The sequence below is a fragment of the Aspergillus stella-maris genome, assembly GCF_047715825.1.
Source record: "Aspergillus stella-maris strain CBS 113639 unplaced genomic scaffold BDV14scaffold_91, whole genome shotgun sequence".
Lineage (NCBI taxonomy): Eukaryota > Fungi > Ascomycota > Eurotiomycetes > Eurotiales > Aspergillaceae > Aspergillus > Aspergillus stella-maris.
In genome coordinates this window covers 1-25,726 of record NW_027396885.1, presented here as the reverse complement: position 1 = coordinate 25,726, position 25,726 = coordinate 1, and the positions used below count along the sequence as shown (strand labels likewise).

At 51.0% G+C, this 25,726-nt stretch overlaps 12 protein-coding genes and 1 non-coding gene across 13 annotated transcripts; 5 read left to right on the top strand and 8 right to left on the bottom strand.

Moving 5' to 3' along the window:
• Positions 1 to 317: 317 nt before the first annotated feature.
• On the bottom strand, positions 318 to 2,570 carry BDV14DRAFT_155456 (NTF2 and RRM domain protein). The gene is made up of 4 exons (XM_073766661.1): positions 2,483 to 2,570; positions 1,945 to 2,391; positions 933 to 1,898; positions 318 to 888 (listed from the first exon to the last, which is right to left on the bottom strand). Exons 2-4 carry the CDS (start codon positions 2,257 to 2,259, stop codon positions 592 to 594), a joined length of 1,578 nt encoding a protein of 525 aa, XP_073622835.1. The 5' UTR covers positions 2,260 to 2,391; positions 2,483 to 2,570; the 3' UTR covers positions 318 to 591.
• Positions 2,571 to 3,361: 791 nt separating this feature from the next.
• BDV14DRAFT_205243 (uncharacterized protein) lies at positions 3,362 to 3,788 on the bottom strand (the record flags this gene model as incomplete). The annotated part of the gene is made up of 2 exons (XM_073774688.1): positions 3,362 to 3,676; positions 3,738 to 3,788. 2 exons carry the CDS (start codon positions 3,786 to 3,788, stop codon positions 3,362 to 3,364), a joined length of 366 nt encoding a protein of 121 aa, XP_073622834.1.
• Positions 3,789 to 6,368: 2,580 nt separating this feature from the next.
• On the top strand, positions 6,369 to 7,538 carry BDV14DRAFT_212093 (uncharacterized protein; the record flags this gene model as incomplete). Its single annotated transcript, XM_073776239.1, has 1 exon — positions 6,369 to 7,538. The coding sequence occupies one exon, from the start codon at positions 6,369 to 6,371 to the stop codon at positions 7,536 to 7,538; it is 1,170 nt and encodes a 389-aa protein (XP_073622833.1).
• A 179-nt stretch (positions 7,539 to 7,717) lies between these two features.
• On the top strand, positions 7,718 to 7,788 carry BDV14DRAFT_t133. The gene has a single exon. It is a non-coding gene; the product is annotated as a tRNA-Gly (tRNA).
• A 240-nt stretch (positions 7,789 to 8,028) lies between these two features.
• BDV14DRAFT_183763 (uncharacterized protein) lies at positions 8,029 to 10,263 on the top strand. The gene is made up of 5 exons (XM_073770420.1): positions 8,029 to 8,177; positions 8,246 to 8,276; positions 8,327 to 8,468; positions 8,540 to 10,125; positions 10,205 to 10,263. The coding sequence occupies exons 1-4, from the start codon at positions 8,115 to 8,117 to the stop codon at positions 9,798 to 9,800; spliced, it is 1,497 nt and encodes a 498-aa protein (XP_073622832.1). The 5' UTR covers positions 8,029 to 8,114; the 3' UTR covers positions 9,801 to 10,125; positions 10,205 to 10,263.
• Positions 9,831 to 12,259, bottom strand: BDV14DRAFT_193401 (putative cAMP receptor-like protein; the record flags this gene model as incomplete). The annotated part of the gene is made up of 6 exons (XM_073771776.1): positions 9,831 to 10,125; positions 10,205 to 10,594; positions 11,041 to 11,117; positions 11,173 to 11,685; positions 11,732 to 11,933; positions 12,003 to 12,259. The coding sequence occupies 6 exons, from the start codon at positions 12,257 to 12,259 to the stop codon at positions 9,831 to 9,833; spliced, it is 1,734 nt and encodes a 577-aa protein (XP_073622831.1).
• A 1,000-nt stretch (positions 12,260 to 13,259) lies between these two features.
• BDV14DRAFT_154813 (cyclin-dependent serine/threonine-protein kinase phoA) lies at positions 13,260 to 14,760 on the bottom strand. Its single transcript, XM_073766657.1, has 3 exons — positions 14,450 to 14,760; positions 14,365 to 14,388; positions 13,260 to 14,281 (listed from the first exon to the last, which is right to left on the bottom strand). The coding sequence occupies exons 1-3, from the start codon at positions 14,651 to 14,653 to the stop codon at positions 13,370 to 13,372; spliced, it is 1,140 nt and encodes a 379-aa protein (XP_073622830.1). The 5' UTR covers positions 14,654 to 14,760; the 3' UTR covers positions 13,260 to 13,369.
• Positions 14,761 to 14,818: 58 nt separating this feature from the next.
• Positions 14,819 to 16,239, bottom strand: BDV14DRAFT_183751 (putative SIR2 family histone deacetylase). Its single transcript, XM_073770419.1, has one exon. It carries the CDS (start codon positions 16,042 to 16,044, stop codon positions 14,896 to 14,898), a length of 1,149 nt encoding a protein of 382 aa, XP_073622829.1. The 5' UTR covers positions 16,045 to 16,239; the 3' UTR covers positions 14,819 to 14,895.
• Positions 16,240 to 16,247: 8 nt separating this feature from the next.
• Positions 16,248 to 17,774, top strand: BDV14DRAFT_183749 (PQ-loop repeat-containing protein). The gene is made up of 2 exons (XM_073770418.1): positions 16,248 to 16,538; positions 16,592 to 17,774. Exons 1-2 carry the CDS (start codon positions 16,483 to 16,485, stop codon positions 17,637 to 17,639), a joined length of 1,104 nt encoding a protein of 367 aa, XP_073622828.1. The 5' UTR covers positions 16,248 to 16,482; the 3' UTR covers positions 17,640 to 17,774.
• Positions 17,775 to 19,615, bottom strand: BDV14DRAFT_183747 (co-chaperone SGT1). Its single transcript, XM_073770417.1, has 2 exons — positions 18,601 to 19,615; positions 17,775 to 18,548 (listed from the first exon to the last, which is right to left on the bottom strand). Exons 1-2 carry the CDS (start codon positions 19,423 to 19,425, stop codon positions 17,961 to 17,963), a joined length of 1,413 nt encoding a protein of 470 aa, XP_073622827.1. The 5' UTR covers positions 19,426 to 19,615; the 3' UTR covers positions 17,775 to 17,960.
• Positions 19,616 to 19,744: 129 nt separating this feature from the next.
• On the bottom strand, positions 19,745 to 22,435 carry BDV14DRAFT_183743 (terpene cyclase/mutase family protein). The gene is made up of 4 exons (XM_073770416.1): positions 21,980 to 22,435; positions 21,468 to 21,931; positions 19,976 to 21,421; positions 19,745 to 19,925 (listed from the first exon to the last, which is right to left on the bottom strand). The coding sequence occupies exons 1-4, from the start codon at positions 22,184 to 22,186 to the stop codon at positions 19,835 to 19,837; spliced, it is 2,208 nt and encodes a 735-aa protein (XP_073622826.1). The 5' UTR covers positions 22,187 to 22,435; the 3' UTR covers positions 19,745 to 19,834.
• A 226-nt stretch (positions 22,436 to 22,661) lies between these two features.
• BDV14DRAFT_212091 (putative meiosis-specific topoisomerase Spo11) lies at positions 22,662 to 24,681 on the top strand. Its single transcript, XM_073776238.1, has 7 exons — positions 22,662 to 23,166; positions 23,230 to 23,296; positions 23,366 to 23,474; positions 23,534 to 23,620; positions 23,676 to 23,756; positions 23,825 to 23,896; positions 23,950 to 24,681. The coding sequence occupies exons 1-7, from the start codon at positions 22,890 to 22,892 to the stop codon at positions 24,436 to 24,438; spliced, it is 1,182 nt and encodes a 393-aa protein (XP_073622825.1). The 5' UTR covers positions 22,662 to 22,889; the 3' UTR covers positions 24,439 to 24,681.
• Positions 24,142 to 25,630, bottom strand: BDV14DRAFT_183737 (E2 ubiquitin-conjugating protein UBC7). The gene is made up of 2 exons (XM_073770415.1): positions 25,030 to 25,630; positions 24,142 to 24,949 (listed from the first exon to the last, which is right to left on the bottom strand). Exons 1-2 carry the CDS (start codon positions 25,274 to 25,276, stop codon positions 24,696 to 24,698), a joined length of 501 nt encoding a protein of 166 aa, XP_073622824.1. The 5' UTR covers positions 25,277 to 25,630; the 3' UTR covers positions 24,142 to 24,695.
• Positions 25,631 to 25,726: the final 96 nt, after the last annotated feature.

Genomic DNA, 25,726 nt, shown 5'->3' with positions numbered 1-25,726 from the left:
CCTCGTCGGGATACTATGGATACAAAGTTGGTGGCGTGGACCATTCGCGCAGTCGCTCATTATTTAATTTCATTCATTGGAACCTCATCTTCCTTTTCTGCATTTCAGTACTGCCCGACAAGCAAACCGAAGGCTAAGCAATGACACATGACAAGATATGTAAAAGGGAAACCACTATCTAGATACCATCCTCGACATATAAGGGGAGTATGCTAGATGGAAAGTAAGATAGTATCGGTGAGAAAGAGAATATTAACAATACGGGCATTAAGCTCGCTATGCTAGAAGGAAAAAGAAATGTCATGACAACACAATGATAGAAACAAAAAAATCATAAAGTGCCAGCCAATGAAACCCTCAGCTAGAAATGGAATGGAGTATGAGACTTTTCCAACCGCTAATATGCATGGTGATAAGGGGTAGGTGTCGCATAACACATGTCATTATCAGTAAATGTGGGGGAGTAATACATGTCCTGGATCAAGAGCACTCAAAACGCATGCATCTTGAAACAGGGTGAAAGGTGAAGAAAGTCATCGACCAGAAAAATGCGTCAACAGCTTGGACCGTTTACCTTTTCGTGTCAGGGATTTATGCGGCCTGGCCCTGGTTGCGTGCCTTGGCGTTGGCATTTCCGCCGCGACCACGGGGAGCGAAGCCTCCGCGTCCTTCACGGAGGAAGCCACCCCGGCCCTGGCTGCCCGCACGGTCACCACGACCACGGCCTGCACCGCCGCGTCCGGGTCCGTAGTTGGCGTTTCCACCGTAGACGTTTCCACGGGGCCGGCGCTCCTCGACCTTGATCTGCTCAGTGCCAATCTGATGAGGGTTGGCAGCAATGGCGGCATTGTAGCCAGCACGGTCAGCGAACTCAATGAAAGCGCAGTTCTAATACGTTAGCGAATATTTATATGGAGGATGATAGGGCATACCTTCTGACGGCTCACGTCAAAGTGCGTAAGCTTGCCGAAGCGCTCGAGAGTTTCTTTGAGCTGGTCCGCGTTGACCTTTTCGGTAACGTTCTTGATATATCCGAGGACGGCCTGGTTGTCACCAGAGCGGGCCTGCGACTTCTTGTGGTCATGGCCTGCGGTTTGCCAGCCGGTGCCGTCAGTGGAGGAGGGCTGACTGGGGACACTCTCAGCAGCAGGGGCCGCAGCTGGAGCCGCAGCTGGAGCTGCCGCAGAAGGTTGAGAAGCGGTAGCAGCCGCTGTAGCAGGCTTAGCAGGAGCAACAGGGATAGCAGGAACAACAGGGACTACAGCGCCAATCTTGGAAGCAATGTTTGCCCAAGTCTTCGGAACAGCTCTGGCGGGAGGAGCTTGCTCCTTGGCGGGGGCCTGCTCAACCTGCACAGGAGGCTCGGCGGCGGGCTGCTCGGGCTCAGCTTCAGCCGCGGGGGCAGGCTCTTCGGCGGCTTCGGCGGCAGGCTCAGGCTCAGCTTCAGCTTGCTCAGTTCCGTTCGTCTGAGGAGTGGCTTCAGCCAAGGGTGTCTCCTTCTCTGCTTCCTCGACATGCTCAAGCTTCTCATCAACTTCGGCAACAGCCGCCTCGCTGTCCACCTTTGGACCTTCGGTTTCCGTAGAGGTTTCCGCCGCGGTCTGTGCGGGCGTCGGAAGCTCCGGCTCCTCGGCGGCAGCATCGCTAGAGACGGCTGCCTCATCAGCAACCTCCTCCTCATCGGCCAGGTACCTGAAGACATCGTTGAGAACGTAGTAGCCATTGGGCTGCTCGGCCAAAACGAAGGTCTGCACGAACTTGCGAGAGGGCTCCTGTTTGTTGGAGATCTCGCCAATGACGGAAATAAGGATGTTGTCGAAGGAAGCCTGAGCGTCGACGTTCAGAACGCGGACCTTGCAATCCTGGAAATCGAGCTGTTTGATTTTCTCTTGGATAGCCTGGGAAGTCAGCATCGCATCAAATTAGAAATTTATAGTGGTTTACCTTCTGACCGACAGCAACCGGCACAGATTCGGCTTCAGTGCCGAAGACAAATTGCGATCGCCGAGAGTAGAAGAGGTGTAGCTTGTCGGGGCTGCGGCTCATGTTGGTATAGTACTGCTCGACGAAGTACCATCCAACCTCATCTTTGGAGATGCCATTCTTCTGGTCGTTGGACGGGGCATTGGAAGGCGTAGAAGATTGTGCCGGCTGGAAGTTTGAGACGCTGTTGACGGCAGTGTGCGCGTGGTTGTATGAGTCGGGGTAGGCGGGCTGTGTGTGGTATGTACCATTAATAGGAATCTGAGTATCGGCCATTGTGTCGTTGGTGAAACTTTTAGAGGTCGAGTCGCAGTCTAAAGAACAGGCCGGAGAAGATCGAGGACGATAAAAGGTCTATACACGTAAAGAGGGCGAAAGATCCAACGACTGTATGTCTTTCGCTTTTGACTGTAGGTGGCTTATATCAGTATGTATCGCGGCTAAGCCCGGGTGGGCAAGATGAACGAGGAAGGAACACAAATGACCTCGGGCAACTCACAGTTTCAGAAAATCGAAAAATATTCTTTGAAAGAATAAAGCGAGCTCGTACAGCAAATGTCCGAGATCTAGAAGAGGAGACGAATTGCGTCTGAAGAGGTTGTGTTGAGGTAGATTGGTGGTGGGCACGGAGGAAATTCTTGTGCGATTGAATTGATCAAATGGAGATCGGGGAAGGTCTTGGGAGGCAAACAGAAGCCAAAGTGGAACACGGGAATCGAAGCTTGATGCTGGGGGTAGAGGTATGTAGGGAGCTCTTTTACAAATGGAGCGAGGTGGACAGAGATAATTGAGTATGGAGAAGAAGAAATGAAGAGGGGAGGTTCACGAAGGACTTGGAAATGGTCAAATTGCGAAGAGCGATTGAGGTTCTCCAATTGTCTTGATGACAGTGACGAGTGTTACAGTGTGCCACACCACACCGCCTTCCGTTTGCAGAGGCCTCGCGGTTTTCTGCCGTCCGCAGCTTGGAAGATACGCGCCATTGGCTTGATTCCGTCAGTTAGCAAGACTGAGATCTAGAAGTTTACGCTGTACACACGGGATTTTTCCTCGTTGATGGATCCGCACTTCATCGGAAAACAGATCTGTTTTGCTAACATTGAATGACCTAAAACCCCCGTGAAAATTCGCAAAACTGAGCAATCAAAAATGAAGAAATAACTTGCACATATGGTTGAGAGGGTATGAGAGACATAAGAAACGCAAACTTCTCATCAGACACAGACATCAAATTTCATCCACGATATCCGCCGCAAAGTGAAACAGACAGTGGACAAGCAAGAGATCAAAAACTAACGAATGAGCGCAAAATCCAGGATGACAAGCCAAAGAAAGGTATCTCAATATCGAAGACGAAAGACCAAGAGCAAGAGCAAGCTCATGAGCTGGTCTGCTCGGTGGCAGCGGCTTTCTCGTCCATCGTAGGCTTGGGCCGCATGACGGCATCCTGCCCCGTCATCCGCCGTCCAAGCGCGCGCTCCACTTTAGCACCCAGGGCAAGCTTGCTCATGCTGTCGGACTTGTCGGCGCTGGGAACGAATCGCTGCTTCGTAAGGGGTTTGTTTTCCAAGCGGTTCAAGCCTTCGCGCAAGTTGGTGTATTCAGTGACTCTGGGGTCGCCGCTCGGTAGGCTTCCATCGGACGCAATCGAAGGGCTTCCGCTGACGGTGGAGAATCTCTTGGAGGCGCGGTTCTATGAAACACAATATCAGCCTGTGTCGCTCTGATGTAAGTAGGAGCGAGAATAGACTTACGGATTGAGTCATAATGGGGCGCTCAGAGTCGAGAGAAGACTGTCTCGCCATGTCTTTTTGACCAAACGTGCAGTTGAAGTATTTTTGAGGTCTGTAGGCACTTGAGAGTGAGTAAAGTCACAGAGTATATGAACTGGGAATTTCTCAATAACAGGGCAAGCTCTGGGGGCGATAACAAAACAAAGTGAAGAGAGGAAATATGGATCAGGAAAGCAAGAAAGAAAGTTCACTAGTTGAGTAGGGTCTGCAGTCTGCAAAAAAAAAAAAAATAGGAGTCAAGCCTGGAGGATCCTCCAGCAGCGGGAGTGGGCGATGGAGAGCGAAAGGGGAAAAGCGCGTGCGTACCTGAGATGAAACCGATATTGCGAGAGCTTCGGGGCGAATGAGCGTTCAAGGTGGTATTGGTAGGGAGATTGGCACAGGGTTTGATAGAGAAAGTTGAAGAGGAGAGAGCGAGGAGAGATGGAAAGGACGGACAAGCCAAGCGGAGTGACATGCAGGTGAGGCACACTACTGACTGAGGATTCAGGAGAGGGTCGGACTCGGGCTCAGACGCTGAGGACACAGTGGGGCAGCGTCCAAGTGTAGTTTCCTGACCGTTTGACTTTCTTCTTTGTCTCCAGGAAATTCAATCTGAGACCCTTCTCCATGACGGTTGTTGACTCTTGAGAGGTTGGTGGGTGCTTGCATCATACCATCAACTCCACCTCGTTGTCGCCGTCTGAGCCTGCCATGAAGTCAGCGGCGGTCTCTACGCTACAACCTACGGAGTATGTACAGAGCACGGAGTATCTTGACGGAGATTGGATGATAATATCAAATAAACGTCTATTTACTGCGTCCTGCAATTAAATACAAAGAACCCCCAATCTCGGCTTCCTCACTGCCACGTGTCGGGGGCTCCGTTTGGTCCCGGCAGCCAAAAGCCACGCGAGTTTCTGATCCCTGTTGCACCGTCTGTCCTTCTCACAGCTTGCTCCATCATGGATTCCTGCATCCTGCGATTTTCTCCACTCCAGCTACGCATCATCCTGTGGCAAACAACAACTGCTGCGAGTCTACGAGTACATCTGTCTTCACTACTCTGTATCCTGTGGCTGACCCGGCCAAATCGAAATCACAATCAACAAGCGCTGATCCTTTACTCCGTACGGCCGGCGTGGGTATTCCTCTCCTCCGGCGACCGCTCGTTCAACCCTACGGAGTCCTCTGTGCGACTGAACCGTCTTTTCTGTAAACACAGGCTGTGTACCGCGTCTATACTGCTCTAGGAGTACACTATCCCCGTCAGCCGTTAGTCTGACTCAGTTGGGCCGTCTCTTAAGATAACCATCATCTCTAGGCCCGCACTAAATCAGTTGACACTTTCACTATCCCCCAACAAGGTGCTCGAGGCTGAAAAAAAGTGGCATCTAGTGTCAGCAAGTGTCAACGATTGTCAAAGATTGTCGTCGGAGGGGTGATAGATAACATTACGTCCCTTCTCAGCGGTTTTTATGGTTCACCTCGGTTCATAGCACATCCGACTCGCTTGGCACCATTGCAAGAGAGACGGGAAACTCCTGAGGGGTGGCGGGGGCAGAGACATTGTCTAGTGCTACGCTGCAGTTGATATTACTTTTCATATGGAAGGAAGAACCCAGTATCCCTACTGGCTCAACCACCGATTTGTTTAACGTGGGGTTGTCGATTGCCTGCGATGTTGGGAGGCTGCGCCATGGTAGACTAAGTGATCTGCAACCTCTTAGACAAAATAACCCGAACTCGCCCTGGAGCAAAGATACCCGAGTGCATGTTAGTACTGTCTTTTGGATTAGCTCAATTGTGGTCCATGGATATTGGCGCATTGTTGAAGGGCCATTTGTCACATAGTTCCATAGCGCCTGGTTAAATTCACTATCACCACAAGGTTTCTGCACAAGCACACTGAGATCAAAACGCTATCGCATTATAGGCTTATAGCCCTAACTCTAATGACGTGAGGAACCGCTAAGACGTCTCGCCGAAGACCCGTTGCTGTACTCGCAAGGCAACCTCAGGTACTGAAGACGGGCCAAGAGACTAGATTCAACCTTTATGGTCAATATGCAGTAGTGGTATGTTGATGGATTGAGAAACAGGGGGATGGCTTGTGCTTGATCAACCGTTGCTCATTGCTCCTGCTTCGAGAACTAACACTGACGTGACCTCATGCTAAAATCAAGTTCCATTTAAATATATGTGTACCGATACCCGCCAAACTTGACTGCCTCCTAGATGATTGATCCGCAAGTTCCGACGTTATGATTTCCCGGCAGATCATGTAGCTAGCCGATGTACAAAGTAATCCAGCCTCCCACGAGTATGACCATGCAGAGCATAAGTTTTCCGTGTTTGTCGGTTGTATGCTTCCACCTGGGCTGCTGCGCTGCGGGGCCCCGCACAACCTAGCAGGAGGCAAGAAGTATATCCACCAAACATTTCCCAGGGCTGGCCTTGGCACCTTTGAATTCACGAACTGAGCAATGGAAATCACACAGATTTCGGCATGTTGTTAACCGAATATGGTCTTACTCATAATGAACGAATCCGAGGCATATAAATGGGTGACCCTCGCAAAAGCACAACCCCTGGATATCCACCACCGTCACAATGAGACTTCACCCCTTCTTGAACATTTGGACTCTGATCAGCGTAACAACAGCCCAAGCATGCACTATTGACGAAGGCTGCAGCCTCAACGGTGTCTGTCGCGCCAAAGCCTGTCGATGCGACCCTGGCTGGTATGGCTCTGACTGCGGACATCTCGACCTTCGTCCCGCCCTCAAGAATAACGGCTACAACCACTCAGCAGACGGAGTTGCTTCATCGCACCTTGGCAACTACGGCAACTCATCCTGGGGCGGAACAATTATCCAAGATCGGCAGGATCCAGCTATTTTTCACCTGATTGCTTCGCAGTTCGCAGACGGGTGCGGTCTAAGCGGCTGGAGGCCATTCTCATTCATCTTCCGCGCAGAGTCACGAAGCGGTCCCCAAGGTCCGTATCATTACGCGGATACTGTCAGCAAACCTTTTCGGCATAATCCCCAGGTTGTTTGGAGTCCCGCGGACGAGAAGTACTTGCTCTATACCATTGGGGCAGACGACAACGAGAATCGCACAAAGTGCTCCAGTATCAGCTACACACGATGGCCAAATAATATTTCCGTCTCGACAGCACAAGACATCCGTGGGCCATGGTCAGAGTTCGAGCTCATACTGGCATCAGAAGAACCGCATTCGACGAATCCCTCGCCTTTCCCTCTGCGGGCGGCAGATCACCCTACCAGTGCAATAGCACTGGCGGTGGAAGACTTAGCCATCTTCGAAGGAGACAGCTACGAAGGCCCATACAACCTCCTTCATACCCAAACCTGGAACACAACCGAGTACAGCCCGACCTGGACGGAAGACAGCTTCCTCTGGCGGGACAAGCGCGGGAACTGGCATGCACTTGCGCACTGGATGATAGACCTCGTTGAGCATGATGGGCAAAAGTGGCCTAGGGTTGGGGCTCATATGTTTGCAAGACACCTAGAGGGCCCATGGCACTGGCATATGCACGAGGCTTTCAACTCGACGGTTACATATACGGATGGGACTGTACAGACTCTCCAGAGGAGGGAAAGGGCAAAGATCTTCTTCAGCGATGATGGGGAAATGACACCGCTGTATCTGGTCAATGGAGTGCAGGAGATGGGTGAGGGATCAAGGAGCTCGACGTTTATCCAACCGATTGGGGAGAAGTGGGAGACCCTTGAGGAAGCGTTGGGATTCTGAATAGGACACTCGAGGAAGTCCTACTAGACAGCCAATAACTTCAGTCAGACAAGAGAGCAACCTGCGAGCAACCCAGCCCTACCTATGCATTACCACAGAGAATGTCATATATTAAAAAGTTACAGCCCTTACAATTCTTAGAATATACCTGCTTCCAAAGTTTACAATACCATACAACAGCATCATTGGTCTAGTGGTAGAATTCATCGTTGCCATCGATGAGGCCCGTGTTCGATTCACGGATGATGCACTGTTATTTTCTTTTTTATCTTCTTTTCCCCCCTCACTTGTCAGCCGAGATATGCTGGCGTTGGCGCCCCGTCGAATTTTTGCTAGTCGCCCGCTTGCACTCGGCATGCCGAGGCTCGAGTGAGCCCGAAAATAAACGCTAAACTATTTACGGCAACTCTCCTCCCCGCAAGCGGTCAGGCAAGCGGTGGGACAAACGAAGGCAGATAGTTGGGCGTTATTGTCATCGAAAAATTGCTGGACGACATTGACATCTTTTGATATTATTGAAATTGAATAAATAAGTTCAACGAATATCTGAACATATCACGGACGGAGTATTTGAACATGCCAAAGCCAAAGTCCTTTCTCAAGGACGCGAAGTCGAAGAAGAAGTCTGCGCAGCAGCAGGTAGGTTTTCTCTTCAGCACCCCTCATTCTCTCACACAGTTTTATGCTAATGCGTTTATTGTGATTAGGCTCCTCGGACAGCCGATGAGTTCCTAGCTGGTATGCGCTATTTACCTGTTAGAAGAAGTGTGGTGCTGATGATGTAACAGTCGGCGTCGAGCAAGAAGAGGCCGGAGAGAAATGGCGCGCCGGCGACGCAGCGAAATCACTACGCTTCTTCATGCGCGCTATTGCTATATACGATGAGGGACTGCAAAGACATCCTACTGCCTTTGACCTGGCGTATAACAAGTATGTTATGCTACGCGGACCATGGTCTATCATTAACATCGAACGGAGTCTAACTATATACTATTCGCTAGGGCTCGAGTTCAGTACGAAATCACGCAACATCCGAGATTAGCTGCGCAGCTGTCAGCGCCGCTAGGTGAAGCGCTGAGTGTAGCACTAGTTTCACACCGGGAGGCATTGGTACTGGAGCAGGACAATGCAGATACACTCTTCAACACGGCGCAAGTGCTCACGAGTCTTGCTGAGGCGATCACGGACACAAAACGCCCTGTCGAAGAGAATCTCAACCAAGCCGCCAAATTTCTGCAGGAGTCGATAGAACTTTTCCAGCGATGCCTTGTGCTCCAGGAGTTGAAGTCTACTGAGATGCAGGAGCAGATTAGGCAGATGGAATCTGATGAGGTACCACAGCCTGACCCCGAGCCTGCCCAAGAGATGCAGGAGGACACGGAAGCCAGCGATGCAAAAGACTCAGAGCAAGAACAATGGGCTGCGGTTGTCGAGCCCGTGACCCAAGATACACTTGTCGACACTGCGATTGCGCAACTAGACGCTCTCTCAACGCTCTGCAATCTTCTGGCGTATGACCCGGGCGTTGGCCTAAGTTGGGTCGAGGAGTACTCGACTGATTTGCTTCAGAAAAAGGTCGCGACATTTGTTGAGGGCTCCAACCGGCAGTATGAGGCGAGTTTGTCACGGGCGAGATTCAACGCTGCCCTGAATGAAGTTTTATACCGAAGCGGCCGCACGGATGTAGAGACATATCACGCCGCCGTTATCAGCTCCTTCGCAGACGTAGACGTCTCAGCCGACCCAGAGGGTCTATGCGCCAAAGCCGATGCGCTAATCTCGTTCAACACAGCGACCACAGAACAACCGCCCTCGAATGATTCAGAAAGCTTCAGCAAAGCGCTAAACCTAAGATGGCAGGCTTTATCAGCTGCCCTGGACGCATTGACAAAAGCGTCCAAACTCCCCGACGCCGAGAACCTTCCCAAGATCCACCTAGCAAGAGGCGACTCAGAAATGAGCAGATGGAGACTGGGTTTCCCACCATGGGAACACGGTATGGCCCGGCAACACGGCCCGACGCTCCTTCGCAACGCTCAAACGTATTATCGAGGCGCCGCGGCATTGGCGCGTAGAGACGGAAGTGCCGACGAGGATCGTGACGGGACATGCAAGGAGGCAATCGCAGCGGCCATCGAGAGACAAAAAGAGAAATTAGCTCAATTGAAGAGCACAGCGCCCAAGGAGCTGCTGGCGGTTGCTGAAGACATGGTAGAGGACGGATGGGTCAGCGGGCCTGACATGGAAATGCTGTTGTCGTAGAGTCATGAAATCATAAAAAGTCGATGTCAGTCACAAGTCCGACCTCGCCTTTACTTCCTCATCCATCTGTAGAGCCTCCTTGCGGAGATTATTCTCACTTCCATACTCTGTCGCCGCGGCGGCAGCACCCTCCACATCTACAACCACAGACTCCAACCCGGCTAGCAATCGCTCAATCTCAGCCCGCTGAGCCTGAACTTTTTGCGCAAGCTCCACATTCTGCGCTTCTGTACCTTGTATCTTCCCGTCCAGAACCTCCTTTGTTTTCTCCAACTGCGGCGTCAAATGAGCCCTAAACAATTCGTCCGGCGGTAACGTATGCGGTCTGTCCAGTCAATTGGTCAGTCTCCATCAATCCAATCTACATTCTTCACCAAGATCAAGACCAAGAGATGTAAACATACGGAATACTCCCCTCCCCCTCCCCACCCTCGCTTTCCCCCCGTTCCCTCCTAACCCTCGCCTCTCCAACTAACCGATCCAGCTCATTCAACTGCACAATCGCATCCCTCTCCACAAGAATATCCTCAAACTCCGCCTTCGCACTCTCCTCCAACTTCGCATTCAGCTGGCGCCACACACTCTCCAAACTAGCAGGTACATATTTCGCAGGCGTCGGGAAGCAAGCGGCGAAATTAGCGTACGAGTTTGCGCGCAATGTTCGCGCCAGAGCTTGCGCGTAGATTTCTTGGAGGCGGGTTACGCGCGGGCCGGGGGTTTGGGCGATTGGTGGGGGTGGAGGTGGGGAGGGGGAGTTGTGCTCTTGGGCACGCGGGGTGTCGGCCATTGTCTGTCTGTATTGTGTTTTGAATTGGGGTGGTTGAGGGCGAAAGAGGTGGTGTGGGAGTTTGTTGAGTGAGCTGTGTCGCGGGTCTGGATAGGGTGCGGAATGGAGACCGGGTCGCGTCGCGCAGATGAACTGAACGGTCACGTGCTTTGTATGCAGTTACAATGCTTTGGACAAGTTCAGGCTCCATTAAGTTTTTGTTGAAATGATAGTCAAAATTAAATTCTTGTTCGTGAAGGATGATTAAAGGTTATCATAATAAAGTTTTCAGCCTATGCCGTCAACGGATGGGTGCTTTCAGTCCCACTTGACGGTCGTCGGTGACCAGCACCGGGGTATATTGAACGTCCAAACGAACGATTACGAAGAGCGGCAAAAGCCGGTCTAAAGCAGCGCCACGATATGTTGATGTATATTAGGCAGTTCCAGAACCCCTGCAGCGGAAGGACAAACGCCGATGCATAATTCAGACCAAAGTTAGATGTTTCGGGACGGATGAATGCGTAGACACGGTTCATCGTTGATGGGACCTAACTCACGTTAGATAAGTTCCAGTGACGACGCAAAAGGATAAGCATGACTTACCCAGGTAGCGAGCAATGCTACGAAGAAGAGCATGGCGTACTTGGTATAAGCCCAAGTTGCTGCGTTTACGTCAGACACTGTCCTGGAATTGCTATATTGGTCGTGCTCCGGTACATCGTCGGGGCCATCCTCGCTGCGTATCGGCTCTAGTTGGACCTCACTGGTACTGGCTGCGCCTGCCTGGACACTAACAGAGTACGGGCGATGCGACTGGATGCAGGAGAAGGTAGGAGGGTGTTCAATCGAGGGACCGGCGGCCCTTGAGCTCATGGCATTTGCATCCTCTGTTGTAATGTGGATCTCTGTGATCTTGAAAAAAGGTGCCTCATCTGGAATAGATACGTCGAGGGTAGTGTCGAGACCGCCGGCTTCCTTGAGCTTCCGTCTTCGCCGCCAAACGAGGTTGCCTATTCGTGCGTAAATAGCTAGTGTCACGAAGATGACTAGCCAAACTGGACCATAGAAGAGGGCGATGCGAAGAATGTCCCATGATGGTGAGACCCAGCACCAGAGCTATAACAGTAAGCATGTGTCCAATGTCAGAGGAGAGTAAGCATACAATAGCCGAGCCATAGACCCTGCCTCGAGATGGGCTGTTAATGAAAAAGTACGTAAAGGCGGGAATAAACGGCAGACCGTAACAAAGTACGATGTATCCCCATTCGAGGCGCCGCAGTTGCTCGGAGTTGTACTTCCGGAAGAAGGTTAGGTAGACATTGAATGCCATGGCAAAAGTCCACAGAGCGTCAGCTGGCATAAACCTGAGACGCGACACAGTCAGCCAAACCCCGGGTATTCAAACCTCGAGTATTCCATTATGTATGACGAACCATTGGATCAGAAAGGCTTGGATCTGACATAAGTTGCTATTCGGGCCGGCCGAGATGCCAGACTGCGAAATCAGAGTCGCGACGTTTGCCATGATATTACCAAACGAGGCGTAAAACACCAGCCGGTTGATGGGCTTGCGAAAAGAGGGCGAGGAAACGAAGGAGACAATGATGATGCCGGTCGCGAACAGGGATACCGTAGAGCATGTCCGTTCTGTGGCCGAAATGGCGAAGAGCTGGCCCGCCGATAGAGACATGGCAACATGACTGTGTAGCGAGATGGATTACATCTGGACAGTAAAGTTAAGCCCAGAAAAAGAATCAAGAGAAGAGCAGCGGCTGCGAGCGACTGATCAAGGGCGAATTCCTAGGATGGCACGTATGCAGGAGGAAGTATCGGCTCAATATATCATATTATTATAAATTCTGATTACGAGTCTTGCCCCCCGGACTCGGAGCTGTTCGCCCAGTGATTTATAGGCCGCGGCCAAGCGTTGAAGCGTGCTTCCAGCGTGCAGCTTCGACAAGGGTGTCGACAAGGATCTCGATGAGGTCGGGCCAATGCGGTCAAACAGCAGGCCCAGGAGTTCCTGGCCCATGAGAATCTCAAATTCAAGCTCGGGAATGCGGGGGAGTATAAACGCCATAGCGAGAAGCGGTCAGCTGAAATGGCAAAAGGAGCTGTTGCTGGCTTGTCGCCCTCGAGACAATCCCTGTAACAAACCTCCAAACCTCCTCCACCAGGTCACAGGCTAAGTGGCCCATCTGAAACAATGCGATCTTCCACATGGCAAGAATAAGCGCACACACTGGGTCTGCACCCGTGGCGTGAAGGGCAAGGGCCGTAGGCTGATTATCATAAAAAAAGACAGCTCACAAGAGAACCGGAGTCCGGAGTAAAGACCCAAGAGGTTAAGTGATCGATCACCTGGCCAATGTGTTGACTGATTGTTGGATGGGACGATGCGCTTCCCGCAGATCGGACCAAGCGCTAGCTCCTGTCGTGTGCCCTCGAAGGATGAGCTCTGTCCAATCGTCGCTGGGATTTGTGGAAAAACAAATTGTAGTTCGCCCTTTTCTAGGAAATAAGCAAGCTCCTTTCTTCGGATCAAGTGGCGGCCAAGAGCATGGACTGTTTGATGATCCATGCAAGCAAGCTGTAAGGTCGATCGTTAGCGCGGAGGCCCACTTGAACAGAACGAAAGAAATGATAAATGCTCGAATATTTGAAGTCTCAGTTCATGCTTCATTACCCTTCGTGTCTAACGCCGTGCTCTCCTCTAAACTAGCCTGCCTTATAGTAAACATGCTTGAAAACAAAACAAAACAGAAAGAATCTCAAAGTAACAAATGGAAAGAAATGTAAATCAGTACGCCTGCTGCTGCGGCATCATCCCTCCATACGCCGCCATTTGTTGTTGCTGTTGATGTCGCTGTTGCTGCAGTTGTGCCTGCATCTGGGGAAGATCATGGAACCAGGGATGCTGGAGCGCCTCGTGTGCGCTAATGCGCATCTCCGGCCGCAATTGGAGCATTCTGTTCAAAAGATCGAGACCGAGCGGGTCAATCTGAGGAAGAATGAGGCCAAGATCTTGCGTCGCATAAATGTGGAAATTGGCTCTGTACTCTGGTAGTTGGGAGATGCCAGGCCAGGAGCGCTCGGACGGCGTCCCCATGAGACGGAATATTTTCTGCAGTTGATCTTCGTTGGTTGTTCCTGGGAACAAAGGACGGCCTGTGTAAAGTTCTGCCATGATACAACCAGCCGACCAAATGTCGATACTTGTATTATACGTCCTGCTGCCGAGAAGGACATCAGGTGCTCGATACCAGAGCGTAACAACCTCATTCGAAAACGTGTTGACAGGGATGCCAAATGCACGGGCAAGTCCGAAATCGCCCAGCTTTAGTTGTCCTTTCTTATTGATCAAGAGATTTTGTGGCTTGAGGTCTCGATGCAAAACGCGGTTGTCATGGCAAAAGGCGATGCCGTTCATGAGTTGGTGCATGAACGACTTGATGGTGGCTTGGTCGAGCTGTCCTCGGTCGCCCCGGGTATCCATATACTTTTTCAAGTCTTTGTCCATATATTCGAACACAAGCATAAGCTTGTTTTCCGTGTGAATCACATCGTAGAGCGATACGATGCTTTCGTGCTTCAACTCTTTCATCAACGAGATCTCGCGGATGGCGGTGGAAGGCGTTCCTTCTTCGGAATCGAGGTGGATTTCTTTCAGAGCGACCAACTCGCCTGTCTGCCGATTTCGACCTTTGAAGACCTGTTTTTGTTAGAAAACACATGGAAGTGAAGACTTCGTGGATAAAAGGTCTCGGTGAAGAAACTGGCGAAGGCGTAACGTACGGTGGCATATGTACCCTCTCCGAGCTGAGAAAAAAGCAGTCAGCCTCACGTTATTCTTATGAGAGGATAATCACGCCAGACTCACCTTCTCCAACTGCTGGAAAGAGCTGGGTTGCTGCGCTTTATCCATTGTTGGCGCGCGCCGGGACGGGAACGAAGGAGGGGCAGAAGCGTGTTGAGGGTTGAAGAGAAAGGATTTTGGCGAAGCAAGGTTCGAGACGAGGTCTAGCAAGGAGGAATCAGAGGCAGAAGAAGAGGAGTGCAGCCGGGGATCATTTAATGAAGTCATGTCAATTTGCGTCAATTAATTCAGTCGCGGCGGGATTGCTGAGCCCCGCGACAAGTCAACGTCCCGACCACTCATCAACCCCGGCCGGTCTCGTCCCGCCCGGCGCCTACTTACACTGTTGAGTCATTGGTCTTGCTATAATTATCCAGCGATAACGCCTTTGATCTTGACTATGATCTTCTAGATCTTCTGTATTTTCTAACAATAGTGATCTATGTATCAAATACTTTAGATTTCAAATGCTAATGCAGATGCGGGAGTTGAGACGCGATATACGGCAGGATTACATCCGAATTGAGGCTGCAGCGGGCATAGCGCGACAAAATGTCGTTGCCCTTGTCCAACTCTCTGAGCAGCACAGATTCATTGCGCACACCTCCAATATTTACAATGCCAATAGGCATTCCTCTCTTGTAAGCCCTCTCCACTAAACGCCATGCAGAATATGTGGCTAGCGAGGTACCGAGCACAAGCAGCCTTCCTGCATCATCAATAGCTTCTTCTGCAGCCACCTTCACTGGCGGCTCAATGTTCTCGCCAAACATTATTACTGCAGGCTTCAGGATACCCGCCGTCGATGTCGGCAGCCAAGCCCCATCTTTTTCGACGTCGACCCTGGAGCTGGTCCCATCCTGCAGCTTTGGAGGTTTCTCGAGACAAGTCGGACACGAGGGGTAGCGGAACGTGGAGTACGGTGCCTCTGGCAACTCAACATCTCCATCAGGATTGAGTTTTAGACCCCTCCGTCTCTGCTCCTCTGGATTGTCTGTATTGAGAGCTCCGATATCCACCATCTTAGCCAGAAACTCCGCCCAGGCTGGGTTGAGCTTCTCAAGCGATGTTTGAAACTCTGATCGCGGGAACTGATTCCGGCAGCTCAGACAAACGATCGATCGTAGATACCCATGTAGCTCGATCGACGGAATCTTGGGATGGGCGATTGGATGGAACGAGTCGACATTCTGCGTAATCACAGAGCTAATGTAACCTTTCGCGCCGAGATCTCTGACGGCCCAGTGAGTTGAATTCGGCTTCGCCTTCAACAAGCCGGGCCATCCGACAAAGCTCCGGGCCCAGTATCTCTTTCGAGACTCATGCCGCGTCGCAAACTCGTGGAAATAGATCGGCCGATATGTCTTGTTCGTAACGTACGTCCCGTTTTCGCCTCGGTAATCCGACAGTCCTGACGCCACAGAGATACCGGCGCCCGTTAGAAGGACGGTCTGCGAGCTTCGCCCGACATCGATTCCGCGGAGGTAAGGGGACGGCGCAGCGGTCAGGAAGTTGAGAAAGGCATCGATGGCTCCAGACACTGAGCTGGCCGACGGCGGGACGACTATGGGAGGAGGCAAAGGGCCGGTGAAGGGGATTCGGATTGCTGGAGCCGTCATCTAGAACACATATTTGCAAGGTTAAAGAGAAATGCTCAATTGGCGAGGAATTTGTCGGTCATCGATCGAGGGAAGCTCGTCGTCCTCACGTCACACCCTGACTAAGTGGAGCGATCACATGATGTGTACTTTCAAAGAGAGGTAACTAAAGCTCTTTTCTCGCTGCAAGTACCTATACAACCGAAAATTATGACTCTGTAGTATAGCAATGTAAGAAATTACACCTAGACTGAGCTGGCTCAAGCTGCATCTGAGCTGAGATGTTCAAGTAGTCGAGGTTGGTACCTGTAACTCAGGACCAAACGACAACTTACTAGCGCACCTTACGTCATGAGCCCTAAAGAATCGACTTTTTCCTTCAACCCCCGGATTTCCCTTTGTTTCCTCCCGATTGCACGTCATTCAGTCCTTTGGGATAGCGCCCAACCTTGATCTAACATGTTCCCTCCCCAGAATCTCAATGTCAACCTGGAGGCCTTGAGTGGGATCTGTGGGTGCGACACCTACCTTGTGCCCATGATCATTGGAACACAGCTAACTTCTCTAGGTCCATCTCAATTGCCTGCTGGGTCGTCGTATTCTCCCCGCAGATTATCGAGAACTTCCGCCGTGGCTCCGCAGATGGCCTCTCGCTCCTCTTCCTAGTCGTCTGGCTCGCAGGAGATGTCTTCAATATCCTCGGTGCCGTGCTGCAGGGTGTCCTGCCCACAATGATCATCCTAGCGGTCTACTATACCCTCGCCGACATCGTGCTCCTCGGACAATGCTTCTACTACCGGGGCTTCACCCTCCGCGACGATACTTCTTCCTCATCTGAAGCCGAAGAGCCAGACGAAATCGAGACCCCATCCCCAGTCATCTCGAGAAAGCCAACAGAGCAAACATCGCTCCTCCACCCGCAAGATGTCCACCACGCGTACCAATCTGGCGCCTCTGCTTCGCGAGACCCCAGTGGCGCCGAAACCTCAGCGCCACTTCTATCCACCCGCACTCGCAGACACTCTGCTTCCCGCGCTATAGACGGAACGCACCTCTCCCCCGCAACACCATTCATCGAAACCTCAGCACAACCTCGCAAGACAAAAGCTCGCTCGGCGCTGCAAACCGCCCTCTTCAACCTCTCCGCCGTTGCACTCGTATGTGCCGCCGGTATCCTAGGCTGGTACATTAGCCGCCCCTCGCCAACCAAGCACAACAAACACAAAACCCACAGTGCGGACGACAGCACGCTTTCCTTCGACCTCTGGGGCCAAGTCTTCGGGTACTTCTGTGCAGTGCTCTATCTTGGCTCTCGCCTCCCTCAAATTCTCCTCAATTACAAGCGCAAGTCTACGGACGGGGTGTCGTTACTCTTTTTCCTCTTCGCCTGCATCGGGAATTTGACTTACGTCCTCTCGATCCTGGCATATTCACCCGTCTGCGAGCGGCCCCGTCACTGCAAGCCCGGCGAGGTCGGGAGTATTTATGGGCGGTATATACTTGTTAACCTGTCCTGGTTGATTGGGAGCTTCGGAACGTTGTTTTTGGATATGTGTATCTTTATCCAGTTCTTCCTGTATCAGGATCGCCCGCGGCCGACGATGGTCGTTTCTTGATTTCTTTTTTTTGTTGTTTGGAAGGTGTTTTGGACGGACCCAAAGAGGCAAAACAAAAGGATTAATGGCGTTACGGGTTAAGAAACGACGATACGTAGCAGCTTACATGCTTACAAAATGTACATAACAAAGTGTAACCTTATAACCAGAGCTATCATTCTCATACCATAACAGGACAAACAGAAATACCAAATGATTTTCCCAAGACAAACACCCGCTCCATCGCTATCTGAATAGTAAAAATAATGGGCATTGCGGTCATGCAAACTAGACAAAAGATCCTAACAGACTCTTATAAGCCCAACAAGAGGTATAATGAAATTAATCATCCTTCGACTCATACGGCTTGACCTCTCCCTTACCCACCTCGCTCCAGTTCGTGCTGAGCGAAGTCCCATTACTTTCAACGAAGCTCTTGACCATCGCACGCCGCGTCTCATCGTCCGCACCGGCATACAGTTTCTTGAAGAACCCATCGACAGGGTCCCCGCCGTATTCAGAGTCGACGGAGCCTTCGTTATCGGAGTTGTCTTCATCGTCTTCTTTCTTCTCCGCCTTGGACTTTGAGGCTTTCTTCAGTTTCTTAGTTGTGAGCGTCGAAGCGACCTTGTCCCAATCTTTGGCACCGTGGCGGGAGGAGGTTGGGTAGGAGGGAGCGGATGCTGCGGGTGCGGGTGTTGGTGCAGGTATAGAGGTTGTAGCTGTGGTTGTTGTGGTAGAGGGCTTAATGTCTGTTGAGGTAGATTCAAGAGAGCTCCACTTCTGCCCGGGCGTCTTCTTGCGCAGGACAAGCTCGATTTTAGTGCCGAAAACGGTGAGCTTGGAAGTTGATTCGTCAATAGGAGCAAAGAGGGGATCAAGATCAAAAGAGTATTCTGCCCCGGATGGAAGAGGGAATTGTACGGACACCTAAATCGTTTGTTAGTTTTGTTGATAGTTAGATTTATGAGGGCATGCATACCGAGTCACCCTTGAGCTCTGATTCAACGCTCTCCTTGGCTATTCCCTTAGCGTAGAGTGTCACAACAACAGAGTCGTTCGACTGGTACCACTCATGTCTGATCTTTTCTGGTGTTTGAGCCGGCGCAGAAGCAGGGGCCGCAGGCTTATCTTCCTTGGAAGCTTCAGCGCTCACACCCTCGGCCTTCTTGCCAGCATTGACACCGGCAGCCGCGGTCCCCTCACCATCAACCTTGCCAGCCTTCAGCGCCTCAAGCTGGGCCTTCAACTGCTTCTCCGAGGGTAACTTGACACCACTCGCAACCTCCTCAACAGTAATCTTTCTCCGCTCATCCCCCTCATCCAACCCATTAAACTTCGACTTAATCTTCATCAACCAAATCGGCAGCTCCTGTGCCAGGGACTTCGCAGGCCCCGACCCCTTCGGCCCACTCATAACATCCTTAACCTTATCAGCCGCGCTTCCTTCCTCCCCCTCCTTGCCCTTGTTCCCAAGAACCTTCTCCTCAAGCAGCCCAAACAAAAACATTGCGTCGCCGTATCGCTCCAATGACCAAAGCGCAATAGCTCTCCTCATCTGCGCCGCCATGATTATATCGCGCTTCGCGCGCTCACGCGCGAGCGTCAGCGCAATCTCAGCATCGCGTAGCGCAAAGTGGACATTCGGGCCGGCGCCCGTGGGCTTGTATCGGATGTAGGCTGTTGACCGCTTGATGTAGTAGGTTGGGGCGCGGGGGAGCTCGACGAGCGCTCGGGTATAGTGCCGCAGGGCGCCGATGATGTCGCCCTGGACAAGGGCAGCGTCGCCTTCGGATGCGGCGTTCATTTCGAATATTGATGAGGGACGAGATGGAGATTTGGAGATCGGGGTGGGGCAGCTGTGTTGTTTTTTGGGGTGGTGTTGTGGTCAGCTAAAAGATCTGGTTTTCCTTAAAACAGATCAAATAACTCAGTAAAGTGAGAGTAGAATATGGTAATGACAGAAAAGGTGTAAGATAAATGGGGGGGTTTCAAAGATCTTTGTGAGTGTTTGAATGGCGCTTCCAGTACTTTCTACTTTCGCTGAACCTGCGGGGAAGCGCTTATGTAAGTCGGCCTATAATTGCGGTCCAATTGTTTACTCCTGCCTTGTTGGCTTCAATGTTCTTTAACCCATTATATTTTTATTAGTCATTATATGATCTGTTATACATGCTCATGGCCTAGTTGTTACTTCATTGCCCTATCATTCGAGCTTACAGCAGCTCTGCATTTCCAAACTTCTTGCTGTACAAGCCCAGAGCGCGAATAGGCCAGTAGAACTTGTAGTTAGGGTACGAGATCATGCTGAGGTCTGTTAGCTGGAGTCTGAAATTCTGAAACAAAGAGGAACCTACCAAGATTGGTTGAAAACACCTTCAATGGCCTCTTGTAGCCATTCACCATTGGGTTGTTGTCGGGACATCATAAGCTTCATCGCTTTCTCGAGCGGCTCTTTGTGGGGGTAACCAGCTTCCATGAGAGAAAGGCAGGCCCAGGCTGTCTGACAGACCTGTGACTTCTCATGCTGGACATAGACGTGCTTCTCACTGCTGAGGTATGATTCACCCCAGCCTCCATCTTCCTTTTGCTTGGAAAGCAGGAACTCACAGCCGCGGCGAGAGTACTCGCTGGTCTCGTAGGTCTCTCCAATACTGGCGAGACTCTCAAGAGCGAACATAGCGGCGTAAGTGAAGCAGATACCCCACGATCCGTACCAACTGCCGTCGTCTCTCTGCACCCGCTTAATGTAGTTCACAGCCTTCTCCTTGGCTGCCCTAATCTCCTGCGCGCGGTACTTGGGGTAAAATTTGCTGAACAGAGAAAGCGCCGTGACTGACGCGGTGGTGCATTCGGGGTAGTCGTAGCCAATCATGATACCGCCAAATACCTCAGCGGCATTGAGCCATTCGATCTTCGGCGAACCTCGAGTGGTTTCGTACTCAGTGAAGCCACCAGATGGGTTCTGCATCAGGAGAAGACAGTCCACGCTGTCCTCAATGCGTTGTTTAGAGATCATCTTCGGGTAATCATGCATCTCCTGGAGCTGGATTGTTGACCGTAGGCCCTCCGCAGTGCAATCACTGACAGTGTATCCCTGAGTCTTGTTACTAAAAGGCCAAGCACCTTTCCGGTGTTGGCGGTAACACTTTTCCTGGTCATCGACGTTCTCGCGAAGTTGGTGGTCATCCAAGAACTTCAGCGCTTGAGTGAGCATCGGGCGCCATTTGGGATCGTCTGCGAAGCCAGCAACGACGATGGCCTGCGTGATAAAAGCGGTATCCCAAACTTGAACACCATTCGTACCGTTCATCAACATGCCTTCATCTTTCATCCACATATAGTCATGTAGTCGTTCCCGGTGTTGCCGTACTGAATAGCTATCCGGTCCATCATGAATCAAACATGCAATCATGTTCATTGGGCAATTGACAGGACCAAGCCCGGCATAGTCGGTGTTCTTGTCCTCCATCTGGATTAGCTCCCACGTCCAGTCCTCTGCACGCTTGACGATGTATGATACTCGAAGAACAGGGTTCCAGACGTTGACGAGTAATGAGTTGAGAGTATTCAAGAGCCATGTCTTTGGGTAATAGTTGTCAGCTTTGTGGATTGAGTTCCTGTGTCTCGCAAAGTTGATGGAATCGTATGGCTGTGTGTACAGTTCCTGTCTCAGTTGCTTTGTGAGAGGAGTCAAGGGGTGAGTGAACTCCTTCGACCATATATATGACATGGGCAAAAACACTTGACGCATATGGATCCACCATCTCCAAGGAGCAAAAGGTACCCAGTCGGGAAGCAGCCTGTTTGTAATTAGCCCAGACATCGATTGTCTTAGAAGTCACTAACCAGATCTCTGGAGGAACGGGGTTGACACAGTCCCAGTCCATAACACCAAGAACACTCAACCAGAACTTGGCCCAGTGAGGTCCGTAGATGGCGCCGCCAAAGCTGTGCAGCAGACCGCGGGCCTTGATCATTCGAGGGTCATCCTCGTTGACGCCCAGAATACGCAGCACAACATAGTTCATACTTGTGCCAAAGACAGAGCTGTGAGCTTCGATGTGCAGACCCCAACCGCCATCTTCCGAGTGCTGGCGAGCAAACAGATAGCGTATGATCTCAGTCGCATACTCTGGGGGGATGGGAGTGTTGGTGACATAGTAAGTAATAATGAGTCCAGGGAGCAGAAACATTGGCCCGCCATACTCGCATGCCCAATTACCTGGGGGCAGCTGTAACTTTGAGAAAAATTCCAAGCCATTCTCCGCGCATTGCAATGGAGTCTTGACTTTTGGCAGCTCGGGAAGGCCCTATGGAAAGTTAGGATCAGACCATACAGTCGCAAAAAATAGGCGTACCGTTGGAAGGCCCAGGAAATATTTATCCGCTATTGATTGAGGCCATTCTTTGTTTGCCTCATCCGACTCCAAATAATGCCATGTCTGGCGACCATCATCGTCCAGCAAACGCCATCTCGAGTAGTCAGTTTTGGAGTCGCTGTTAGCGTCAGGGGAGAGATGGCCCTTCGCTTCCGTTCTCCAGGGCGCAATGTGCTTGTTTGACATTGTCTGCGTAGCTGAACAGGAAAAACAAAGAGTTTCAAGACCGCAACGGCCAATCAAACAATCAAGCCAGCAGGCAACAGAGCAATTGAGCAGACAAGCAATAAAGAGGGAAAGATGGTGGAAAGGAGATCTGGAGATCTATTGATTGCTTAGTCATTCACCGTCCCTTGTGTTGCACCGTCGTCGATCACATGATGCTTCCAGGCAACGATTGCTTCTGAATGGTTTGAACTGGAAATGACCCGTCAGGTAAACACATTTATCTTCGGAGCCCGAGAAATCCGAAAAGCGAGGTTATCTAATACTAATACACTAGGTATCTGTACAGACCATTGGGTGGCCAGTGCAGCTGCAGCTGCCTCACCAATCGGACGCTCTCCTCTATATATGTTCCTGACTAAAGATAAACTTCAGCTATACAACAATGTGTAGCATGTGACTTTGTAACAGTATCCTACACTCTTTAGGTTTCCAATCCAGCTCTATCAGTTATACTGTTACACAGCGGAGCGACTATTCATCAATAGTTTTTTTGTGGGACATCTCTGTAGAAGAAGAGCCTGAAAACGTGCGCATCTTCACTGCTTGCACCAAGGCCGTATGCTGGGGGAGACCCAACTTGAGCTGATTTCCAAAAGCTCGCCCAGTTAGAATCACATCTCTCTCTCCATGCCTTCAGTACTGCAATCTTAGCTTTAACACGATGAACCCTCCACCCTCCACCCTCTCTGCACCCTTCAACAACACTTCCACTACTCCCAGAGCTCGCGTTCAGAAGTATCTCGATGATACTCTCGAGACAGCCTTGACTCAGCTCTCCCTTGCTGAAGACATCACAATCACACTGAAACGGAGAGCAGTAAATGCCACAACCACCTATCGACTAGACCCGTCGACTGGAGCTCTCCAAAGTGGACAATCAGAAACAACCATTACATATTCGTTCCCCGGGAAAGATGCATATGAAGCGTGGAGATTCAGTACCGGAAACCACGATCCCGCGTGAAAAAAAGAATACTGATTGGTTTTATTTGTTACTGTAGCCACTGCTCTACGTATCCTCTCTGCTGTTCGCGATGCGTTGGATAAAGGGCTGCTGATCTCGATTAGGTAGGGGATTCCGCACTCCACCAGACCTCGAAATTGGCTTTTACAGCGGTTGACACATTGCTACGACAGGGATATCTACTACACCGATCCCGAGTACTTCGAGTCCCAAGGCGTTGTTGGCCGGTTTATTGACGAGCTGGCATTGACAATCGGGGTTGAGAGAGCGGACTTGAACGTGGTACTTCTCAATGCTCCGTTCCTATCTATACTTTCTTCTATCTTGACCTCGATAACTAGGAGGCTGCAGCGAAGGGACTCGTGGCGGGATACTATCAGTTAACAACCACAAGAGGCGAAGTCATTAATGCACGGAACTCAACGACTGTGAGAAGCAGCCCTAAGACCTACATCCAACAGTAACGCTAATAACCCAAAACAGGATTGCCTTATACCAAGAGTTCAGAATATAGCCGAGCTCGACATCTCAGATGTGAAATGGGTACTGATCATCGAAAAAGAGGTACGCTCTAGACCAAAAACAGTCGATCCTCTTCTCAAGGACAAGTTATTCACAAATATAATAAGCAGGCTGTATTCCGCTGCCTCGCACGCGACAACTTCCATCTCAGTGCCGCAGCAGGAAAAGGAATATTGATAACAGTAAATTTATGCACCCAGCTCTAGTACGAAGCGTATAGTAATGAGACCACCAGGGCAAAGGCTACCCAGACCTCGGCACCCGTGCATTCGCCCGCAGGATCCTCGACAGTATACCCTTATCTCAAACACAAACACAAGCACAAGCATGCCTTCCAACTTTTTACGCCCTGGTCGACGGCGACCCAGACGGCATGGCAATAATGTCAACATACAAGTACGGCTCTATGGCGCATACGCAGGATAATGCGAGACTGAATCTTCAATGTCTGCGTTGGCTGGGACTACGCACATCCGAGATGGTGAAAGGCTTAGGGCTCGACGGTGATGAGGCCTTGATGCCATTGACGAAGAGAGATAGGAAGAAGATTGTTTCGATGTTGAGTAGGAGTCCCGTTTGGGCTGTTGACGGCCCAGAGAGGGAGTGGAGGGTCGAGTTACAGAGGATGTTGATGTTGAATGTCAAGGCTGAGATTGAGATATTGTATGAGCGTGTTGGTGGAATTGAGGGGTGGTTGAACCGAGAGATGAGAATGCAGTCATGATGAATGTGTATCTATGGATACTGTATTGAGTGATCTGAGGATGAGTCCAGTCTAGACATATCCGGAGACTTCTGGCTCGAACATAAGATAGAAAGAAAGAATACCACCCAACGCCTATCCCAAACGCAAATGCACGAGGAGGATATAGACAAGCTATGCATGCACTAAGCAGCGACAGCAACAAGAATATAAGAGCACAAGTCTACCACCCTTCCAACGACAATAAATCACTCAGTCAACTGTAGGAAATAAGTCTCCTACAACCCCAACCCCTTCCGCACCTCCTCCCTCACCTTCTTCTCATACTCGGCTCTCCTTTCCCTCCACATCTTCGCAGCCTCCACATTCGCGGGACTCTCATCATTCGGCTCCGCAAGCATACTCATAACGCTAATAAGAATCTTCTCAACACTCTGTATAGGCGACCACCGCTCCGACGCATGCTCATAGTGGTTCGGATCATCGCCAGGCGGGTGAAGGATAGAAATGCAGACCGTTCCGTTCGGATACACTAACAAAACAAATCCAGTCAGTCAAATTGTCCTCAATCCCATGCCAAACCTACGGGAAAAAAACGAAAGTATATCTCACCATTCGGATGCCAAACCCCACCCCCAACAAACTTCATCGTCGGCGGACTGAGCGGGTAATCCTTCGGGAACTTAAGCTCAGCAGCGAATATCCCGCCCTCGTAGGGCGTGCCCTCGGGGCCCTGGATAAGTGCCTCCCAGTGAAACATGTCATCTTCTGAGACCGGCCCCGCGGTGATGCCGTCCGGCGGGTTCGTCGAGAGCGTCTTGTACTCGCGGAAAAGGCGGTTCTGGGTCATGGACGACATTGTGACAGTTGTGTGTATGGTTTCGGGCGAAGGTACAAAGTCGGGTCAAGAATGTGGAATTGTGGACGAGTGTGAGAGTTGTATTATTTGGTGATGTTGCGGTGATGCGGAGAAGACGTCGGCGGGAGTGGGGGAGGGATGGTAGATAACCGGTGTAGAGAGGACGAGAAATCGAAAGGGGAGGGAGGACCTTCGACAGCAGTGGGGGGTCAGGGACGGATTGGGAATCGGAGATTATTTGCAGGGAGAAGTAGATCCTGTGGCAAGAATGGCAACAAAGAGGCGAAAGTATTTGGAGATGCGCTTTATCTTCAGGCTCGTTGCCACTTGCTCTTCTTCCTATGGTAATACTTGGTGCCTCAGGCATACAAAATACACTGGACTGGGTTCTTCGGAGAGATCAGGTCGGCTGAGGTCGATATTTTGGTCCGTTGTGCCAAAGTGGGGCAT

Coding starts and splice junctions, on each gene's coding strand:
- BDV14DRAFT_155456 (XM_073766661.1), bottom strand. CDS start 2,259: ATGGCCGATACTCAGATTCCTATTAATGGTACATACCACACACAGCCC. Junction 1,899..1,944: donor CGGTTGCTGTCGGTCAGAAG/GTAAACCACTAT, acceptor CTGACTTCCCAG/GCTATCCAAGAGAAAATCAA. Junction 889..932: donor TTGACGTGAGCCGTCAGAAG/GTATGCCCTATC, acceptor CTAACGTATTAG/AACTGCGCTTTCATTGAGTT.
- BDV14DRAFT_183763 (XM_073770420.1), top strand. CDS start 8,115: ATGCCAAAGCCAAAGTCCTTTCTCAAGGACGCGAAGTCGAAGAAGAAG. Junction 8,178..8,245: donor AGAAGTCTGCGCAGCAGCAG/GTAGGTTTTCTC, acceptor TATTGTGATTAG/GCTCCTCGGACAGCCGATGA. Junction 8,469..8,539: donor TTTGACCTGGCGTATAACAA/GTATGTTATGCT, acceptor ACTATTCGCTAG/GGCTCGAGTTCAGTACGAAA.
- BDV14DRAFT_154813 (XM_073766657.1), bottom strand. CDS start 14,653: ATGACTTCATTAAATGATCCCCGGCTGCACTCCTCTTCTTCTGCCTCT. Junction 14,389..14,449: donor CTTTCCAGCAGTTGGAGAAG/GTGAGTCTGGCG, acceptor CTTTTTTCTCAG/CTCGGAGAGGGTACATATGC. Junction 14,282..14,364: donor GAGAGGGTACATATGCCACC/GTACGTTACGCC, acceptor TAACAAAAACAG/GTCTTCAAAGGTCGAAATCG.
- BDV14DRAFT_183751 (XM_073770419.1), bottom strand. CDS start 16,044: ATGACGGCTCCAGCAATCCGAATCCCCTTCACCGGCCCTTTGCCTCCT.
- BDV14DRAFT_183749 (XM_073770418.1), top strand. CDS start 16,483: ATGTTCCCTCCCCAGAATCTCAATGTCAACCTGGAGGCCTTGAGTGGG. Junction 16,539..16,591: donor GCCTTGAGTGGGATCTGTGG/GTGCGACACCTA, acceptor TAACTTCTCTAG/GTCCATCTCAATTGCCTGCT.
- BDV14DRAFT_183747 (XM_073770417.1), bottom strand. CDS start 19,425: ATGAACGCCGCATCCGAAGGCGACGCTGCCCTTGTCCAGGGCGACATC. Junction 18,549..18,600: donor CAGAGCTCAAGGGTGACTCG/GTATGCATGCCC, acceptor CAAACGATTTAG/GTGTCCGTACAATTCCCTCT.
- BDV14DRAFT_183743 (XM_073770416.1), bottom strand. CDS start 22,186: ATGTCAAACAAGCACATTGCGCCCTGGAGAACGGAAGCGAAGGGCCAT. Junction 21,422..21,467: donor CCCGTTCCTCCAGAGATCTG/GTTAGTGACTTC, acceptor AATTACAAACAG/GCTGCTTCCCGACTGGGTAC. Junction 19,926..19,975: donor GGTGTTTTCAACCAATCTTG/GTAGGTTCCTCT, acceptor AACAGACCTCAG/CATGATCTCGTACCCTAACT.
- BDV14DRAFT_212091 (XM_073776238.1), top strand. CDS start 22,890: ATGAACCCTCCACCCTCCACCCTCTCTGCACCCTTCAACAACACTTCC. Junction 23,167..23,229: donor ATATGAAGCGTGGAGATTCA/GTACCGGAAACC, acceptor TTGTTACTGTAG/CCACTGCTCTACGTATCCTC. Junction 23,297..23,365: donor GGGCTGCTGATCTCGATTAG/GTAGGGGATTCC, acceptor TTGCTACGACAG/GGATATCTACTACACCGATC.
- BDV14DRAFT_183737 (XM_073770415.1), bottom strand. CDS start 25,276: ATGTCGTCCATGACCCAGAACCGCCTTTTCCGCGAGTACAAGACGCTC. Junction 24,950..25,029: donor TGGGGTTTGGCATCCGAATG/GTGAGATATACT, acceptor TTGTTTTGTTAG/TGTATCCGAACGGAACGGTC.